This window comes from Phocoena sinus, chromosome 5 (assembly GCF_008692025.1).
Source record: "Phocoena sinus isolate mPhoSin1 chromosome 5, mPhoSin1.pri, whole genome shotgun sequence".
Taxonomy (NCBI): Eukaryota; Metazoa; Chordata; class Mammalia; order Artiodactyla; family Phocoenidae; genus Phocoena; species Phocoena sinus.
Window position 1 is genome coordinate 134,073,462 of NC_045767.1, and position 20,531 is coordinate 134,093,992.

Genomic DNA, 20,531 nt, shown 5'->3' on the forward strand with positions numbered 1-20,531 from the left:
TTGATGTACCTGCATCTGTGGAATACATGAATAGAAACATAGGCACTAGTCCCCTCCACCAGGAAGCCTACGTAACCCACTGAACCAACCTTAGCCACTGGGGGCAAACGCCAAAAACAATGGGAACTATGAACCTGCAGCCTGCAAAAAGGAGACCCTAAACAGAGTAAGTTAAGCAAAACGAGAAGACAGACAGATAAAAACATAGCAGATGAAGGAGCAAGGTAAAAACCCACCAGACCTAACAAATGAAGAGGAAATAAGCAGTCTACCTGAAAAAGAATTCAGAGAAATGATAGTAAAGATGATCCAAAATTATGGAAATACAATGGAGAGAAAACGTTTAACAAGGACCTAGAAGAACTAACGAGCAAATACACAATGATGAACACAATGAATTTAAAATTCTGTAGAAAGGGCTTCCCTGGTGGCGCAGTGGTTGAGAGTCCGCCTGCTAACGCAGGGGACACGGGTTCATGCCCTGGTCTGGGAAGATCCCACATGCCGTGGAGTGGCTGGGCCTGTGAGCTATAGCCACTGAGCCTGCGTGTCTGGAGCCTGTGCTGTGCAACTTTGAAGAGATTATAGTTGAAAACTTCTCTAATATGGTAAAGGAAATAGCTAATCAAGTCCAGGAAGTGCAGAGAGTCCCATACAGGATAAATCCAAGGAGAAAAATGCAAGACACATATTAAAGTATCAAAAATTAAATACAAAGAAGAGATATTAAAAGTAGCAAGGGAAAAACAACAAATAACATACAAGGGAATCCCCATAAGGTAAACAGCTGACCTTTCAGCAGAAACTCTGCAAGCGGGAAGGGAATGGTAGGACATATTTGAAGTGATGAAAGGGAAAAACCTATAACCAAGATTACCTAGCAAGGATCTCATTCAGATTTGATGGAGAAATTAAAACCTTTACCAACAAGCAAAAGCTAAGAGAATTCAGTGCCACCAAACCAGCTTTACAACAAATACTAAAGGAACTTCTCTAGGCAACACAAAAGAAGGAAAAGACCTACAATAACAAACACAGAACAATTAAGAAAATGGGAATAGGAACATACATATCGATAATTACCTTAAATGTAAATGGACTAAATGCTCACACCAAAAGATACAGATTGGCTGAATGGATACAAAAACAAGACCCATATGTTTGCTGTCTACAAGAGACCCATTTCAAACCTAGGGACAAATACAGACTGCAAGTGAGGGGATGGAAAAAGATATTCCGTGCAAGTGGAAATCAAAAGAAAGCCTGAGTAGCAATTCTCATATCAGACAAAACAGACTTTAAAATAAAGACTATTAGAAGAGACGAAGAGACAAAGAAGGACACTGCATAATGATCAAGGGATCGATCCAAGAAGAAGATATAACAATTGTAAATATTTATGCACCCAACATAGGAGCACCTCAATATATAAGGTTAATGCCAACAGCCATCAAAGGGGAATCGACAGTAACACAATCATAGTAGGGAACTTTAACACCGCACTTTCACCAATGGACAGATCATCCAAAATGAAAGTAAAGAAGGAAACACACACAAGCTTTAAATGATACATTAAACAAGAGGGACTTAATTGATATTTATAGGACATTCCATCCAAAAACAACAGAATACACTTTCTTCTCAAGCACTCTTGGAACACTCTCCAGGATAGATCATATCTTGTGTCACAAATCAAGCCTTGGTAGATTTAAGAAAATTGAAATTGTATCAAGTATCTTTTCCGACCACAACACTATGAGACTAGATATCAATTACAGGGAATAAAAAAAGGAAAAAAAATCTGTAAAAAAATACAGACACATGGAGGCTAAATAATATGCTACTAAATAAGCAAGGTATCACTGAAGAAATCAAAGAGGAAATCAAAAAATAACCAAGAAAGAAATGACAATGGAAACAAAATGACCCAAAACCTATGGGATGCAGGAAAAGCAGTTCTAAGAGGGAAGTTTATAGGGAAGTTTATAGCTATACAATCATACCTCAAGAAACATGAAAAATCATACCTCAAGAAACATGAAAAATCTTAAATAAACTACCTAAACTTACACCTACAGCAATTAGAGAAAGAAGAACAAAAAAACCCCAAAGTTAGCAGAAGAAAAGAAATCATAAAGATCAGAGAAATGAAGGAGATAATAGCAAAGATCAATAAAACTAAAAAGTGGTTCTTTGAGAAGATAAACAAAATTGGTAAACCATTAGCCAGACTTATCAACTGACACTGCAGAAATACAAAGGATCATGAGAGATTACTACAAGCAACTATATGGCAGTAAAATGGACACCCTGGAAGAAATGGACAAATTCTTAGAAAAGCACAACATTCAGATACTGAACCAGGAAGAAATAGAAAATATAAACAGACCAGTCACAAGCACTGAAATTGAGACTGTGATTAAAAATCTTCCAACAAACAAAAGCCCAGGACCCGATGGCTTCACAGGCGAATTCTATCAAACATTTAGAGAAGAGCTAACACCTACCCTCCTCAAACTCTTCCAAGATATAGCAGAGGGAGGAACACTCCCAAACTCGTTCTACGAGGCCACCATCACCCTGATACCAAAACCAGACAAGGATGTCACAAAGAAAGAACACTACAGGCCAATATCACTGATGAACACAGATGCAAAAATCCTCAACAAAATACTAGCAAACAGAATCCAACAGCACAACAGCACATTAAAAGGATCATACACCATGATCAAGTGGGGTTTATCCCAGGAATGCAAGGATTCTTCAATATATGCAAATCAATCAATGTGATACACCATATTAACAAATGAAAAACCATATGATTTCAATAGAAAAGGCTTTTGACAAAATGCAACACAGCTTTATGATAAAAAACCCTCCAGAAAGTAGGCATAGAGGGAACTTACCTCAACATAATAAAGGCCATATATGACAAACCCACCGCCAACTTCATTCTCAATGGTGAAAAACTGAAACCATTTCCTCTAAGGTCAGGAACAAGACAAGGTTGTGCCCGCCCATTCTCCCCACTATTATTCCACATAGTTTTGGAACTTTTAGCCACAGCAATCAGAGAAGAGAAAGAAATAAAAGGAGTCCAAATCAGAAAAGAAGAAGTAAAGCTGTCACTGTTTGCAGATGACATGATATATACATAGAGAATCCTAAAGATGCTACCAGAAAACTACTAGAGCTAATCAATGAATTTGGTAAAGTAGCAGCATACAAAATTAATGCACAGAAATCTTGCATTCCTATACACTAATGATGAACAATCTGATGAAAAATCTGAAAGAGAAATTAAGGTCATTCCCATTCCTACCTAAGGAGAAAATAATCCTATATGCAGAAAACTACAAGACACTGATAAACAAAATTAAAGATGATACAAATAGATGGAGAGATATCCATGTTCTTGGATTGGAAGATGACTATACTACCCAAAGCAATCTACAGATTCAGTGCAATCCCTACCAATCTACCGATGACATTTTTCACAGACTAGAACAAAAAAAATTCACAATTTATATGGAAACACAAAAGACCCTGAATAGCCAAAGCAATCTTGAGAAAGAAAAATGGAGCTGGAGGAATCAGGCTCATGGACTTCAGACTATACTACAAAGCTACAGTAATCAAGACAATATGGTACTGACACAAAAACAGAAATGTAGGTCAATGCAACAGGATAGAAAGCCCAGAGATAAACCGAAGCACATATGGTCACCTTATCTTTGATAAAGGAGTCAAGAATATACAGTGCACAAAATACAGCCTCCAATAAGTGGTGCTGAGAAAACTGGACAGCTACGTGTGAAAGAATGAAATTAGAACACTCCCTAACTCTATTCACAAAAGTAAACTCAAAATGGATTAAAGACCTAAATATAAGGCCAGACAGTATAAAACTCTTAGAGGAAAACATAGGCAGAACACTCTATGACATAAATCACAGCAAGATCCTTTTGACCCACCTCCTATACAAATGGAAATGAAACAAAAATAAACAGATGAGACCTAATCAAACTTCAAAGCTTTTGCACAGTAAAGGGAATTGTAAACAAGACTAAAAGCCCTCAGAATGGGAGAAAACATTTGCAAATGAAGCAACTGACAAAAGATTAATCTTCAGAATTTACAAGCAGCTCATTCAGCTCAATATCAAAAAAACATACAACCCAATCCAAAATTGGCAGCAGACCTAAATAGAAATTTCTCCGAAGATATACGGATTGCCAACAAACACATGAAAGAACGCTCAACATCACTGATCATTAGAGAATGCAAATCAAAACTACAATGAGGTATCACCTCACACCAGTCAGAATGGCCATCATCAAAAAGTCTACAAACAACAAATGCTGGCAAGGGTGTGAAGAAAAGAAACCGTCTTGCACTGTTGGTGGGAATGTAAATTGTTACAACCATTATGGAGAACGGTATGGAGGATCCTTAAAAAACTAAATATAGAACTACCATATGATCCAGCAGTCCCAATCCTGGGCATATAGAGAAAACCATAATTCAAAAAGACACATGCACCCCAATGTTCATAGCAGCACTATTTACAATAGCCAAGACATGGAAGCAACCTAAACGTCCGTCAACAGAGGAATGGATAAAGAAGTGGTACATACATACAATAGAATATTAGCTGTAAAAAAGAATAATGCCATTTGCAGCAACATGGATGGACCTAGAGATTGTCATACTGAGTGAAGTAAGTCAGAGAGAGAAAGATATCAAAGCTTTATATATATTAAAAGCTTTCCTTCATCCTTAAAATGTCCACTGAGCAAGGCAGCGTGGAAAACAAAGACCAACCAGACGTAGATCCTGCACTGTCAAAGTTATGGCACAGCAGAGAACAAATAACTTACGTCAGAGAGCCACTCACGCCACAGGTGTAAAAATAACATGAAACTGGAAGAGTGAGAACGCTTATTCCCAGCTGGAAATTATTTCTGAGTCAGGTTTTGTGGGACAGGTAGACATTCAGAAATAGAGAAGCAAAGTCTGAGAGAAGAAATATCATGGGCAGAGGCTGGAAGGAGAGAATCTCCAGGCACTTCCAGGGCACAGGTGGTAGTGTCATTTAGGAATCAGAGGGGAAAATGAGATGTAATCCATGGGGATTTCCCTAAAAATGGGAGACAAAACACACTGCAGCTTGTCTGTGGTTAACATCCTTCTAAACAAGGAGACACTAGTGCTCAATTGAACAGCTGAGAGCAAAAATCCTAAATTTCTAAATAAAGAAACGTGATCATCTTCTGCAACAGGGTTTCTCAAGCTCAGCACCATTGGCATTTTGGACTAGGTTAACTCCTTGCTGTCCTACACATTGCAGGATGCTGGCAAAGCAGCACCACACGACTTACTAAGAAGTCAGTAGCACCCGCCCAACACCAGGTGTAACGATCGGCATCTCCAGACACTGCTCAGTGGCCCAGGGCACACAACTACCCCCAGTTGTAAGCTGCTGGTCCCCCCAGCTCAGTGAGTCAGGCATAGACAGGATTAAGGAACAAGGCAAGCCCTTCAACGTGAGGCAAACGGGGCAGGGGTCCATTTTGCTTCCAGAGGCATAAAGTATTCATAAATGTCAGTCTTACAAAATGTAGACAGGATATAGACAGGACGTTTCTTATAACTCTATTCACTGTTACAAGTAAGTAAAACCCAACTTCCCTAAAGTGTGGTTTCCAACCCACCCTTCTCTTTTACTTGACGGTCTCTCACATGAATGACGGCAGCTATCACATCCTCCATACCATCCTAATGTTGGCAAGAGGTGATCTCTTGACCATCATATATTTAACATTTATAATTATGTGTGGCGTAAAAACTGTTGTAGTTACAGAAATGCTCGTGACATAGTTTTAAAAACTCTTTGTGAAAGAAAGTCCATTTCTACTTATGGTGATGGAAATTAAGAGAAAAGACTGATTGATGTCTAAGAAAGAGATGGTTCTCAGTAACAAAATGTAAGATTGGTAAGAAAACAAGTGACTAAAATTCTAAATCTTACACATGTCTGTACTCAGGAATTCTGAGACATGGCAGCTTCTTTCTTTCTTTCTCTTTTTTTAATTTTAAAGGTAATGAGGGTGGGGAGGGAACCCATGGGTACAATCCCACACATGTACCTATTACATTACCTTAAGAGGATCCTAAAGTCTGATTCTTTCACTTCCTTAAAGATTTAGCTGAAATGTCGAAGTAAGTATCTGATGATCACAGTAGGTTCTTGATGGCTAAGAGAGATGAGAGACATCATTACAGGGGTAGGGGAGAGAATTTTTTCATGTACAATTTTGGCAGTATATTTAAGGCAATTAAGCAACAGGTTATAATTTTTACTAGTTAAGAATATATTCCTGATCTATGTATTAACAGGCTGGCATGATCCTTTGAAGGAAACATAGGAAAAGAATCACCAAATCCATCAATAAGACTTGGTGGTAATGTTCTCTCTTTTATTTCACAGGTGTCCTTGAATGGCCATTTTGGACAAAACTGGTTGTGGTGGCCATCGGCTTCACGGGAGGTTTGGTCTTCATGTACGTACAGTGCAAGGTCTACGTTCAGCTGTGGCGCAGGCTGAAGGCCTACAACCGCGTGATCTTTGTGCAGAACTGCCCTGACACAGCCAAGAGGCTGGAGAGGAACTGCTCCTGCACGGTGAACACGGATGCCAAGGACGCCGGGGCAGTGCCTGCCTTACAGACGGGGACCAACGCACTGCCACCTTCAGAGGGCGGCCCCCCCGAAGTCATACCTGTGTGATGGGGCCAGCCGGGAGCGTGTCACCGGAGTATCGCCTGGCCCTCGGCCACTACAAGTGACAGAAGTGATCCTGAGTTAGTCACCCTCATTATCTTCTCTCCTCTTTCTGACTCATTTGTCCTTTCTTTGCTCAAAAAGAAAGGAGAAGAAACACCAAATGATCAGGATCCCATGAAGCAGTCTCAAGTGTGAAGAGAAAATGTGAAAAGCTGGCTGGAGAATGATTTGTGAGACAAGGACCGCTGGAGCAAGGATGCTTTCAGGCAATGAGGAGAGACTACTGGACAGACCCCTGAGTCTTCACAGTAACAGGGCAAGGTCAAGAATACGGACTTGAATTGCAACGTGTCTTTCTTCTAGGGCCTTGAACTCTCTCATCTGGAAATGACAAACACATTTGGTTTTAAGCTTGAAATTATCTGCATTATCCCTAAGGCACATCAGAAGCAAACTCAGAAGATGCATATTTTGATATTCATACTTTGACAGCTAACAGGTTTTATGGCTATAGTGGAGTTCGAGTCCAGTTGTTTTGACAGATGCATGTTTTTAAAATAGATGCAATACACATTTCAAGATATTAATACTTGGAATTATGTTTAAATCATGATTTTCAGAGATTTTGGGGTTTAATTAGCTCTGTTAAATACCCACAGAAGCCTTGTATACTCCACCTGGACCCTCTAAAACAGTGTTGTCCAACAGAAATATAATGTGAGCCACAATGAAGGCCACATATGCAAATTTAAATTTTCTAGTAGCCCCATTAGAAAAAGTAAAAACAGGTGAAATGAATTTTGATAATATATATTATTTAACACTATATACCCAAGTTATCATTTCAATGTCATCAATATAAAAAAAGTATTGAGTTATTTTACAGCTCTTTTTATGCACCAAGTCTTCAAAATCTAGTGTGTTTACAGCATAGCTCAATTTGAATTAAACTTATTGGCTAGTGCAGCCCTAAAATTAGAGACAAAGCCTCTGCTTCATTTAACAATTGAATCTTTCAAAACAGCAGCTTAATTCACTCTTTTATTCAAAGTATCACAAATACTATTTTACAAAGCACTAAATTAATCAAATTAAATATCTTGGTTAAGAGTTAGGTGAAGTTACCATTTCTCTAAAGGGTGAAAAAACAAAACTACAAAGCAATCTGCCTGTGGTAAGTTCTGAAATTAACTTATTTGCTACTATGAAGCACTTATAATAGGGAAAATAATTTAATATCTTTGTTAAGTCAAACGTACCTTTTTTTTAATGAGGTGTCAACTTGACAGATGAGTAGTTATGACCAAGCATTAGACTGTATTTTAAAAAGCTGACAGTATTTCCCTTGCTCAGCTGGGAGGCAAAAATATTCAACAGATTCTGTGCTAAGTAATAAATTGAATTGTTTAGGTTTGACAGTTCAGTTGATTATTGTATTCTTTGCATATTCATGTAAAACTGAAATGTGAATGACATAGCAGTGAGCTAGATTAATGATTATAAATATAGTGTGGCCTGTCAAAGAGAGATGTCTTACATAAAATGAGGTGATTTATTTTTGCTAGCTGTCGTATTTATTATTGTGAAAAGGCAACCGTGATGGCCATAGAACCAAAGCATGGGTATCGTATTGCACAAATCTGGGTATCACATTGATGCACTTTGTAATTGTCAGTGGGCTTTTTCAAAACTCACACGTTACCATAGGGAAAGAAAAGAGAAATAACCTTTTACTGAAGAGAAGTTTGATTCGATACGAGTAGTGGCTGACACTGAGTCCAAATAGCCCCAGTTCCTAGAAATAAAGCAAAGGTCAACAGTATCAACTGTGTGTGTGTGGCATGTGTTTGTTCCTGTATATACATGAGAAAAACGTCAAGGTATTCAGTCAGGCAGGAAACAAAAGGTTTAAAACCCATCTTTCTTAAAACTTGCTGTAGGAGCATGGAATGAAGGCACAGGAAAAACTAAGTTGAGGCAACTATAAACTAGACCAAAATTTCTGCACAAATAAAGACATAGTGGTGTAATTAAAAATATATGAAGCTTAAACAACCTGGACTTTGTATTAACTCCTTAAATTTCCATTTTCAAGGTTTAAGATAAATACACTCATGGATAACGAAGCTTTAGGGGATTTAACCAGGCACCTCACCCAAGGGATTAAATGTGATCCATTCTTTTCTGGTAATTTTCCTAAGCATTTTACTAACCCGTTTCTCCTGAGGTTTAACAATGGCAGCAGTTGTTTACAATATTCCTGAGGGAACAAAATCTAGCCACCAGCAAACAAAGAAATGTTGATTTCTCTTTTGTTTGCTCTGTAAGGAAAAGGATTATTTACCTGAATTATACCATAAATACCATTTAAATTCTGTCCAAACTTTAGCAATAAAGGTAAGTGCATAATTTCACAGTGGAAGACGATTGGCTTAATAAATAATTTATTAAGGGGCATACCAAACACTAAGAAATTCTAGAATGAAAAGTAAGGATAAGCATTACTGTATTAATGATAAAAACTGACATGGTATTTTAAAACCATACGTAAATTCTCAAAATGAACTTGAATAGGCTTTGACTTTCTTGAAATGAGAAAATAATATAGCTCCCTAACACATTAAAAGTCAACATTATTCTGCTATTCTTTTTAAACACTGAACTCCTGAATTTAAATCTTTAAAAGTTTTCCTGTAAGGGCTGTTGGTAGTTCAAACAATCTGAAGTAACTATGTGCGTTTAAAAGCTAGTGTTGATTATTTTCTCTTACGTTCTGTGTGGCAGTGGTACACTTGTCCTTTCAATGACCGGGTTTGGCTTTGTGACAACACTTGTGGACTGGATATACCCTTCACAAAGGAAAACTGCTCTCCGGAATGGCAGTGTTTTGAAGCATGCTCACCTGCTTATGTAAGAAGTAAAATGGAATCGAAACAAAGAATGAAACTCAAGAATAAACTTACAGTTCTGCTAAAACCTTGGCTTTTTATCATCATGAATCTGTGGTATTATCAATACCAGAAAACATACATTTATGCTGTTGATTTTTTAAAGAACTGTCACTCTAATTGTGTAAAATCGAAGATTAAATTGTAAAGAAATGAAATCCAGTATTTTTTTTTTTAAAGTGAAGCCCAAAGGGCAATTAAACTTAAGTACAAACAAAATGTAAACAAACAAAACAAAAATGTTCCCATCGACTTGGGATATAAAGCAATGGAGAAATAAAAGGAAGACAGGTATATATATATACTCTGGAGTCTTTCAAAATGCCCTAGGATTAAATCTCACTCCGAGCTTGTTACATGTGATTATAGTCCCAGAGATGGCCACATAGTTACATTTATCTTGTTTTGCAAAAGGTCCCTAAAACTATCTATTCTCACTCCGAGCTGCTGTTACATGTGATTATAGCTCCAGAGAGATGGCCACATAGTCACACTTACCTTGTTTTGCAAAAGGTCCCTAAAACATCTACTTATTTGGGCTGGAAAACTAGCTCATTAGAGCAATGACATCACTAAGATACTCTAATTGTCATGGAGGAGAGGTGGGGAGGAAGGTTTTTGCATCTGCCTGACACAATTTACCTTTCCTTGCCATGCCAATGAATATTTTGGAACAAAGTAGAGCTCTTAAAACTTATCATTATGGTAGTTGTCATACAATAATTGTGTAGGACTTACACTTTAATTAAGAAAGATGAAAATCAGTCTTCTTTCCTTAAGTCAGCCCAAAGGTGCTATTTTACCTGTCAATACAGTTGAAAGGAAGTACTGTTATTTTGGGCTGCAGTGTTTCCTCCACATCTGAAGAAAGCCCATTTGAAACTGCATTAAAACAAACAAGGAAAAATTATTTTAACTGTGTGCAATTTGGGGGATTGAGCATTTGTACTTTTTTCGGTTTTACCTAATTCTCTTGCATGAACGATTTACTGTTTTGTGAATAATGTGTACTAAGACAAATTAAGGAAAAGAAAATAATTACCTGTGAAAAACAGACTTTGTATATTAAACAAGTGATCCAAACCTTTGTTGTGGTTTCTATATTTTTTGCCTAACTTACCTGGATTTCTGCAGATTTGTATCTGCAACATTCAAACAGCCTTGAGTGCTTAAGATTTTTTTTTTAAATATATAAATTTATTTATTTGTTTTACTTTTGGCTGCGCTGGGTCTTCGTTGCTGTGTGCGGGCTTTCTCTAGTTGCGGTGCGTGGGCTTCTCATTGCCGTGGCTTCTCTTGTTGCATAGCATGGGCTCCAGGTGCGCGGGCTTCAGTAGTTGTAGCTCATGGGCTTAGCTGCTCTGTGGCATGTGGGATCTTCCCAGGCCAGGGATCCAACCCGTGTCCCCTGCATTGGCAGGCGGATTCCTAACCACTGCGCGGCCAGGGAAGCCCGAGTTCTTAAGATTTTATAACGGTCTGGGTTTTTAAGCAGGGTCTGAACATATTTATGTAAACATAAAGCAACATTCATTTTTAAGTTAAAATCGTAACACTGTTTTTGAAACTGAAAATGGGATTCTCATCATATAAGAGAATAAGCTAAACAGCAAATTGTTGTGTAGAGACAATTATTTACCATAATCAATTCAAGTGTAACTTGAAGTTCTCAAATTATTTATTTTCAACTCAAGTAAAGACAATTAGGCCACTGCAGTCATTTCCTCATCTGTGTCACTTGATTCATCTTTCAGTTCCAATTCTCCTAAATCTCCGTCTACAGCTGTCACAGGTTTCTTCTTACACTTCTTAGGCACTGCATCATTAGCACAGATTTTTCTCATTTTAATGTTCGGCAATTTCTTCAGATCAAAATCCCATTCCCTAGACAAAAGAGAGAATGCAGAGGGGTGGTGAGGTAGGGAAGTAATAGTCAATCTTCAAAACTAAGCAGAAGAAAGTTTACAAATTTACAGCAGATTCAAATGCACTAGAAAGAAACAATATAAATGCAGTAGGAAAAAAAATGTCCCAAGAACTGAGGTTTGCTTTTTCCATACTTAACTGAACTTTCTCATTAATCTACAATAGCGGTTAACTGCACAGAGAATTCAAAATTTCCAAAGCAATGCAGGAAAATATCAGGCAGAAGTTACAAGGAAACTCTGTTCCATTCTTTTATTCTCCCTAACCCAAACACTTCCCTCTATTAGGACACATATGGTATCAAGAATCTCTGAAGTAGGAACTACATCATCCTGGAAAATCTCCAAAATGCAGTCAGAAAAGGTTTTTCTTTTCACACACAATGGTAAATCACAATTGTTTTAGTAATCAAACAATTTTTTTGGTTTTAATAGAAAACTTTTAGTTCTTCAACCCCAGCTTTTCTCTGACAATCCTATGTTCAATTACTTTACAAGCAATGTGAAGATTCTTCTGAGAACTGAACTCTGATACTAACAGTCTAGGCTAATTTCTTCTCATTTCTGGCTTTCTTTGGGGGAGGCAGAACATACACTGTTTTAGGAATAAAGAGAACATTTATATATCTGATTTCTTAACATTACAGGCAAAAAAAATTAATGTATAATCAATCTTAAGCTCCATGTACTTATAAATACATGTACCTAGGCTACAAAGTGAACCACTTCTTAAATATGATCAATCAATTCTATTAGAGCAAATATTTTATGAATATTAAATATTTTCTATGAATTCAGAAGTATAAAAATATAAAATAAGCTTAAGGGTTTCAAATAATATGGACTTAAATGTATCTAATTTCAATTAAAATTTCAGACTGATCAACATGGTCTAGCTAGTATCAAAATGATTAATAAAAATTATGTTCTAAAGACAAAGAACCCATGTTTGAAAACTGAAAACAGGAAATCCTACTCACTGGTCTCTCGGTCACACAGCACTATTAGAGAGACCACTGGGGCAACTGGTTCTTTATGATTTAACCATTTCCCCATACCACTTCCCACTAGCCACCTTCTCCATAAGGGGGTGCTGCGAACAGTATGGGGACAGGACTCAGCCAACAAGTCTGCTGCTGACAATTTATCTTTTTAAAAAATAACAACCAGGGAGGAACAAGGATATCATGTTCTTTAAGTACTATATTAAAGAATTTTAAAGTATTTTGAAAAACAAATAAAAGCACCAGGTCATTATCATTTCAGTGTACATCAGGCATCTCAAACAAATGCTAAACTTAGGAAAATTCTTACTTCAACTGATGAAAGAGGAAAGGTTAAAAAGAACCTCCTAATTTTCTTTTAGCTCTAACGTCTAGACTCAAAAAGGGAAGAAAGTTTATCTCTTATGTATTTTACTTGCAGCTTCAAAGAACAAAAGAGACAGACTCACCTAAAAGTTTTCAGATTACCTGCATTTAAAATGTCTGGAATCTCTGGAAAAGAAAATAATTTATATCTATTAGGCAATGCTTTCTATGATAACATTTATAGTTTCCTCATTTTCTATCTCAGAAACAATAGTAACTGACAGCAAGAACATCCAAAAAAAAACTTTCAAAGCATGATTATAATGCTCTAATGAAAGGTAAGCTTTGCAAGCATAAAGGACTTACTTTATAAGAAGGTGATTCAAAAAGAACACTATTAAATAATGTATTCTACCACAGAATCTATAAAATAAAACAAACCTATCAACAAAATAAACTCTGTCCTTTTAGACAGTAAAGGTGCCTGGCAAATTCTAACTATCGGTCCCCTACAACAACATGCTCACAGTTGTTTTACATATTTTCTTGGTGAAAGGTGCAATTTTTTCAAGCATATAGTTCGCTTTGGCAAGGTAGAGTTTGTCTGAGGAATGCAAGGATTATTAAATCTTAAAAAATGCTATTAAAAATGTAAAAAAATTTTCAAATAAACTATAATCAATAGATGTTCAATAAAGTTCAATAAAATTTAAACCCATTTTAAATGAAAACTAGGTGTATGACAGCTCCTTATGATTAGAAAGTGGATCATAAACCTATATGCATGGGTCATCCTTGTTGATGGAACACAGAGGCATGTTTAACAAAAACTGGAACACTGCTGCAAAAATTCTGGCCAATGGATAAAATATTAAATAAAATCCAGTATCAATTAATGAAAAAGATAAAAATGTTTGACATGACTGTATACTGACTTTTACAATAGCTTCAGAAAATAAGAGTATGAGTACGAGGGGTCAGGTGTTTAAAAGGTATAAATTAAGCACAATTATTTTTTTTAAGAAATTCTAATAAAATGAGTCAGGAACAGTTATACCACCATGGAGCAAGAGGGAGAGATGTCAGTCATCTTGTCTTCTCTGAACCTGATCAACACAGCATTTGGTGACAATCTGCCCACGTTTCTAGATGCTTGTAAACTTGATAGAGTTGACAAAGTTTTTTTCACCAGACACATTCCATGCATCTGGAATAAGGACTGTGGCATAACTGGAAGACAAGGTGTGAGTTTTAGCACTGGCTCCACCACCAGCAGATGTCTGACCTGGAGTGTGCCGTCAATTACTGGCGGCTGCAGGCTGAACAGACTGAGCACAGAGACCACCTGGGAGGCTGTCATGATGGCAGAGCTGAGATGGTGGTGGCTCGAGCTAGAGGTGCTGGGGGCAGCAGGCAAGCCATTAGACTCTTAAGTATATCCTGCTGATGAGCTGGGTGTGGAATGCAAAACCATCGGCAGGGTTTCTGACACGAGCGAGGGGGCAAGTGGTGATATCACTGACAGACACGTGGAGCTTGCAGGAGAAGCAAGTTTTAGGAGAAAAGCTGGACTCTGCTTTGGGACATAAGTTGGAGATGCATGTAAGACACTCAAGTAGATACTCTGAGAAACCCAAGTTTGATAATGCAACTCTGGAGTTCTAGTGACAAGTATTGAGAATATAAATTTGGAAGTTATGAGCATTTAAATGGTATTTAAAACCACAGGACTGAATGACATCAACTCAGGAATTCATGTAAAGAGAAAAGAGAAGAGGCCCAAAGACAGGGACCTGGGTCAATATTTAGTTTGTGAGGCTATGAGGGATTCAACTCAGGACACTGAAGTCATGGCCAGTTAACTTGGAGGAAAACCAGGGAAGGTCAGGGGCTTCTACCCCAAATAAAAAGTGTGACAAGAAATGAAGGGATCATCTGTATCAAACACTGCAGAAAAGTTGACTACATGAGTGCCCAGTACAGGCACTATGTGTCTTAGCAACTTAAAGGTCATCGGTGACAAGGGCTTTTAGTTGAGTGGTGGCTACAAAAGCTTAATTAAGGGGTTCCAATAAAAATGGAAAAATGAGGAAATGGAGACTACAAGCATAGACAAACTGAGGTGAAAAGGACACAGTGGCCAAAGCTCTCCCTCAACCTCCTACAGTAGGTTCTGTGTCAGGCGCTTGATACGTGAAATCTCATCTTTTTTTTTTTTTTTTTTTTTTGCCGTACATGGGCCTCTCACCGTTGTGGCCTCTCCTGTTGCGGAGCACAGGCTCCGGACACGCAGGCTCAGCAGCCATGGCTCACGGGCCCAGCCGCTCTGCGGCATGTGGGATCTTCCCGGACCGGGGCACAAACCCATGTCCCCTGCATTGGCAGGTGGACTCTCAACCACTGCGCCACCAGGGAAGCCCCTCTCTTGACTTTTAAACAACCTGGGAAGGAGGTGCACTATTTACCTCTATTTTTAAATAGACGGTAACAAGGCCAGGGAGTGGGTGGGAAGAAACCCTGTAAGGGTTTAAGTCCAGATCTATCTAGTTCCAAAGTTATTCTGTTGTTTTTTCAGTGAAGAAACTCACTGCTTAGGAATGATGTGGAGGAACTGCCATCTACTCAGGGCTCACAGTGTCACTGAGGGTAAGTGCCTGATGCTAACCTTCCAGCTGTCGAGGTATATGCTGCGAAGACATCCAACTCTATGGATCCACCTACGGCCAGACTGACGCAGCTCCAACAAAACAACTAGGTGAGGGACCAGGCTCCTCCCCCACGAAGTTCCCCTATTAGAAAGCCCCGGGGAACGCAGATAACTGACCACCCGAGTGACCCCGTTCCCCCTGCTGGCGCCTTTATGAAGACTGAACCCATGAAACCCCAGGCATCCCGCCTATGACCCTAACAAAGGCAGGGCCCCAGGTCCCTGTTCCCTCCCTCTTTCTCTACTGGAGACCTCGCTGTGTGGCCCTCAGGCATGTCCTGTACCATCAGGACTTTTAAGCACTAAATCTTGTTTTTTTCAAAGCTCCCTGCTGGTTTTTGCTGAGGTGCACCCTACAATCACAGTAAGAACCACGAGGGTGGGGTCCAGCCACAACACTGGCTCCAGTGGGGAGAATGCCTGTGGAGGCCTCCCCAAACCTTCCTGGCACACAGCATCACTATGCACAAGCTGGGACCAACACAACAGTTACCCACAGGGTATCTGCTTCAGGGCCCTATTGCTATTATTAAAATTTAAAAACCTAATGTTGCTTTAAGCATTTCATTTACTGTACTTCCCAAGCAAATCCACACAGGAATGCCTACAGGGACCAGGCAGGGAATGTGAATGAAGGACGGTTAGGGACCGCTGAACGCGCAAGTCTAAAAGGGACAGTCGCTACCTTGCTCTAGCAGATGATGCTGCCAGACCACCGCATGTTTTACGAGAAGCCAGAAATCTACATTTTTCATGTGAAATCAGCAGATTTTTTTATACTGACAATTAATAAGCCAATCAAACACCATTTGCAGGCCATGTAGCCCTTGGGTCATCACCTGACTTTGGGCTTTGCAAGCCCTTACAAGTGCCCTCTCCTCTCCTCCTAAGCGCCTTTCTTCAGACAGTGTTGTTAAGCCCACAACATACTTGTCTTCAGGAACTGTAAGAAATGCTAGTGCTAAGAAAGAAAATTTGATTTCTATAACTTCTCAAGAAATGCTGCAACAAGTATAGCTCTTTACTACAAGACTTACAAAGACAAGAGGACACAGTACTTACTCTAAAGAAACGTCGATGTGGTTGGAGACAGGCAAGTAATAACTCTAGAACAAAGCAAATCAAGTATACACCGGAAGGGAGAGGAAAACCTTACTGTCACAGTAGAAAGATAAGTCACCGTCAACACTGACGGTTTGGGGAATGTAGGAGGAAAAAAAGGATGAATTCAGAAATTATTCCAAACACTCAAAAGGAAAGGAAATCAAAGGAAGAAAATCAAACTAAACTAAATAAATAGAATAAGTAAAGCCAAATATTACTAGAAAGAAGGGAAGGTACGCTGAGAACACACCAAGCTCCGTACTGCCGCCCTCCCGCTCCTACCGAGGCCGCAGCCCCTGTACTGCCGCCACTCTCGCTCCGTGGTCTGCTTGATGGCCGCCTCTCGGGCGCAGTGCCGCCGGCCCCGCCTGGCCTTGATGCTGTTGTGTAACTCAATCTGCTCCAGCTCACGGCTGAACCGATTTAAATACCTGAAAAACAAGAAAATGATCTGACTTACAGAGTCTCTGTTTGGCTTATACTAGTTCATTTAAAACATAACCTCCCCCCCCCCCCCCAAAAAAAAACCCACCATAATCCCCAGCCTTCGCCTGTCCCTTAAGTTTTTATATTCCTCTGAATTCCTTAAGTTCTCAGACCTCAGACCTTCTCGTGGTAACTTAACCATTTTCAAAATTCCTGTGACCACATCAAAGCCTGCCATTAAAGTGTCTGTTAAACAAACTCCGTATCCACGTACTCGGCCACCTCCTGGACATCTCCATCTGGCTTAACACGCCACCCCTGGCCTTGCCTCCGCGCTGCCCCTAGGCGCCCCCTCCCGACCCGCTCCATCCCCTGGGACAACCATTCATCCAGCTGCCCAAGTAAGGAATGCGAGTGCCCCCCCTGACTCCTCGCCTCTCTCCCTTTTACGCCACATCTAAGTCTTCATTAAAGATGGGGACTTCTGCTTCCTTCAAAGGTCTGCACTCTTTCATTTCTCTTTACCACACTGCTCCCACCATCACCTCTTGCCTGGACTGCTTCATCAGCCTCTCAGCAGTCTCCCAGCCAAAGCCTGCCCCCTCATCCATTCTCCTCATTCCTCCAACTGTGACCTTTCTGAAGTTTAAAAATGTGACCATCTCAGGTGCTTGCTGTAACTATGTCTCTCACGGTCCTTGGTTAAAGTCCAAACTCTTACACTGATATCTGAAATCTTTCAAAAGCTGGTTGTTTATCCTACCTGTCACAATTCCCTCCTTGAACCTATTATTTCAGTCTTATTAAATGTCTGGCAGATCACTAAATACGTTGCTCTCACCCCGGGCCTTTCAGATCTTGTTCTCTCTGCCTAGAGGCTCCAACTACCTCACCTCAATCTGCTAACCCCTATCTTTAGATGTCAGTTTAGATGACATTCCTCCAGGAAGCCAAGAAACTGGGTTAACTACCACTCTGAGGCCCAGAAAGGTTACAAAGCTACTAAAATGGCTAAGCTAGTATAAGAATCCAAAGTCTTGATAACAAAGCTCATTTGCTCATCTATAAATCCCGAATAGAACTCTGAATGTTGAAGAATCAAGCTGGGGAATTCCTGCTACTGACCCTTTGCTCATAACATGCCCAGTGTTTACCTTTCAATTAATTCACAAGCATCTCTCTTTGAATATCCTACTTTTTTGGGATCAAGATGATTTTGAAACCACTGCAGTTTTTCACCTATAACAACAAGTACCAAGACAGTTTAACACTACAAGTCATCATTCAAGCAGAGGTAGTCATTATAATTTTCAACATCAATGTGTTCAAAACAGTATCAAAATTTATTTCAAAGTTAAATATAAAGTTTTGTGTGGGCTTAAAGCTAACTAAATCAGTCTGTCAGAAATTAAATTGTCACATTTTAATTTGGGCAAGAGACAAGGGTAGGAGGGACGCTTTTCTGTATATATTTCTTATCCAGTAAGGATGCAAAAAATTTAAAAAAGGAAAGAACACTCTTAACAGAACACGAAGTTCTAGGTATTTATAAAGCAAAGGATAGAACTTATCCGAAATAACAAAAATGAGAGTCTGATCAAATTAATGAAGAAGATGACATCTGCTGAACATTTAATAAGCAGCAGGCACTGTGTCAAGACCTTTATAATCCTATGAGGATTATTATTATTATTATTATTATCTCCATTTAGAAGAGACAGGTTAAGTAACCTGTTCAGGGCCTCAAAGTTAGTAAATATCTTAAGCATACAAGATCTGCCCGATACTGTACAGAATGAGTGACATTTATTATCACGGAGCTGACAGACCTCATCCTTATGAGTAAATCTGACCATCGGGGTGTCACTTTCAATTAGATTTCTCAATATTACAAATCAAGAAATGGCCCTACCCAGGATTACTGACAAACCGTTTAGAAATACTATTCTATTGCCTGATAAAGCATTAGAGTTAATGGTTCAAATACCTTTCATTTTGGTTATAAAGCCTAATAGCCACTCTTCTGAAATCTCAGACTTGTCACACACACAAAAAGACTGTGACACTGAGATACAGACTGAGGATGTATATATTCACATCATTAAATATGAATTGTTGTTTTCAAAATCCTTCATAATTCTAATGGTCAGGGAGCTAGAATTAAACTTGAAAGAGAAAGAGAGAGAGAGACAGGAATGGGGGGATGGATAAAAACAGGTAGGTAGGTACTAAACAGTTTCTAGAAAACTGAGCTAGATATTATTAACACTGTTCTCAGAGTTTATTGATTGATTTTATTTTGTTTTGATCAAGTCTGGTAGAGAAAATTCACTTAGATAAAAATAGTATTTTACTAAGAAAGTCAAAAGAAAATAGGTATAGAGAAGAACTTCAAATAAGTATATCCACTTACCAATAAGTTTGAGACGCAACGCCTTTTCATTCTTCAGTCTTGGGAGAAAAAGTGTGTATGTGTCAGAAAACTTCCAAAGCAAGTTTTAAAAATCTGTCAAAAGCAACAAAAACTACCCAAAGAACTTTAATTCAAAGATCATTCTTTTATGCATATGAAATTAATTTTAAAAAATTATTTTGTTTATTTATTTGGTTGCACCGGGTCTTAGCTGGAGCAGGCGGGCTCCTTAGCTGCGGCACGTGTGCTCCTTAGTGGTGGCATGCGAACTCTTAGTTGCAGCATGCATGTGGGATCTAGTTCCCTGACCAGGGACCAAACCCAGGCCCCCTGCATTGGGAGCACGGAGTCTTAACCACTGCGCCACCAGGGAAGTCCCGAAATTAATTTTTTTTAATGAAGAAACACTGAATACCATGCTTCTCTTTTAAATCACTAGAACAAAATTCTTAGAAATGCACAATCTGCCAAGACTGAATCAGGAAGAAATAGAAAATATGAACAGACCAATCACAATCACTGAAATTGAATCTGTGATTAAAAATCTTCCAACAAACAAAAGCCCAGGACCCGATGGCTTCACAGGCAAATTCTATCAAACATTTGGAGAAGAGCTAACACCTATCCTTCTCAAACTCTTCCAAAATATAGCAGAGGGAGGAACACTCCCAAATTCATTCTATGAGGCCACCATCACCTTGATACCAAAACCAGACAAGGATGTCACAAAGAAAGAAAACTACAGGCCAATATCACTGACGAACATAGATGCAAAAATCCTCAACAAAATGCTAGCAAACAGAATCCAACAGCACATTAAAAGGATTATATACCATGATCAAGGGGGGTTTATCCCAGGAATGCAAGGATTCTTCAATATACGCAAATCAATCAATGTGATCCACCATATTA

At 38.9% G+C, this 20,531-nt stretch overlaps 2 protein-coding genes across 3 annotated transcripts in view; one reads left to right on the plus strand and one right to left on the minus strand.

Annotated features, from left to right (window-relative positions):
- The window catches only part of MARCHF1 (membrane associated ring-CH-type finger 1), a 593,424-nt gene extending 584,816 nt beyond the window's left edge, over window positions 1-8,608 (plus strand). The window contains exon 9 of the mRNA XM_032632580.1: window positions 6,491-8,608. Within this exon, the coding sequence (XP_032488471.1) occupies window positions 6,491-6,789 (299 nt within the window). The 3' untranslated portion in view covers window positions 6,790-8,608. The remainder of the gene's footprint in view (window positions 1-6,490) is intronic.
- A 145-nt stretch (window positions 8,609-8,753) lies between these two features.
- Window positions 8,754-20,531, minus strand: part of TMA16 (translation machinery associated 16 homolog) — a 38,980-nt gene continuing 27,202 nt past the window's right edge. The window contains exons 3-8 of one of the 2 annotated variants that reach the window (XR_004349981.1): window positions 19,620-19,657; window positions 18,361-18,445; window positions 17,063-17,211; window positions 13,132-13,155; window positions 11,374-11,550; window positions 8,754-10,537 (exon numbers count right to left, since the gene is read on the minus strand). Coding sequence is in view for 1 of the 2 variants with exons in the window: in XM_032632581.1 (XP_032488472.1) it covers window positions 11,438-11,618; window positions 13,113-13,155; window positions 17,063-17,211; window positions 18,361-18,445; window positions 19,620-19,657 (496 nt within the window). In the remaining variant the exon portion in view is untranslated. Of the gene's footprint in view, window positions 10,538-11,373; window positions 11,619-13,112; window positions 13,156-17,062; window positions 17,212-18,360; window positions 18,446-19,619; window positions 19,658-20,531 lie in introns of those variants that run through there. The other variant, XM_032632581.1, reaches the window with a different exon arrangement.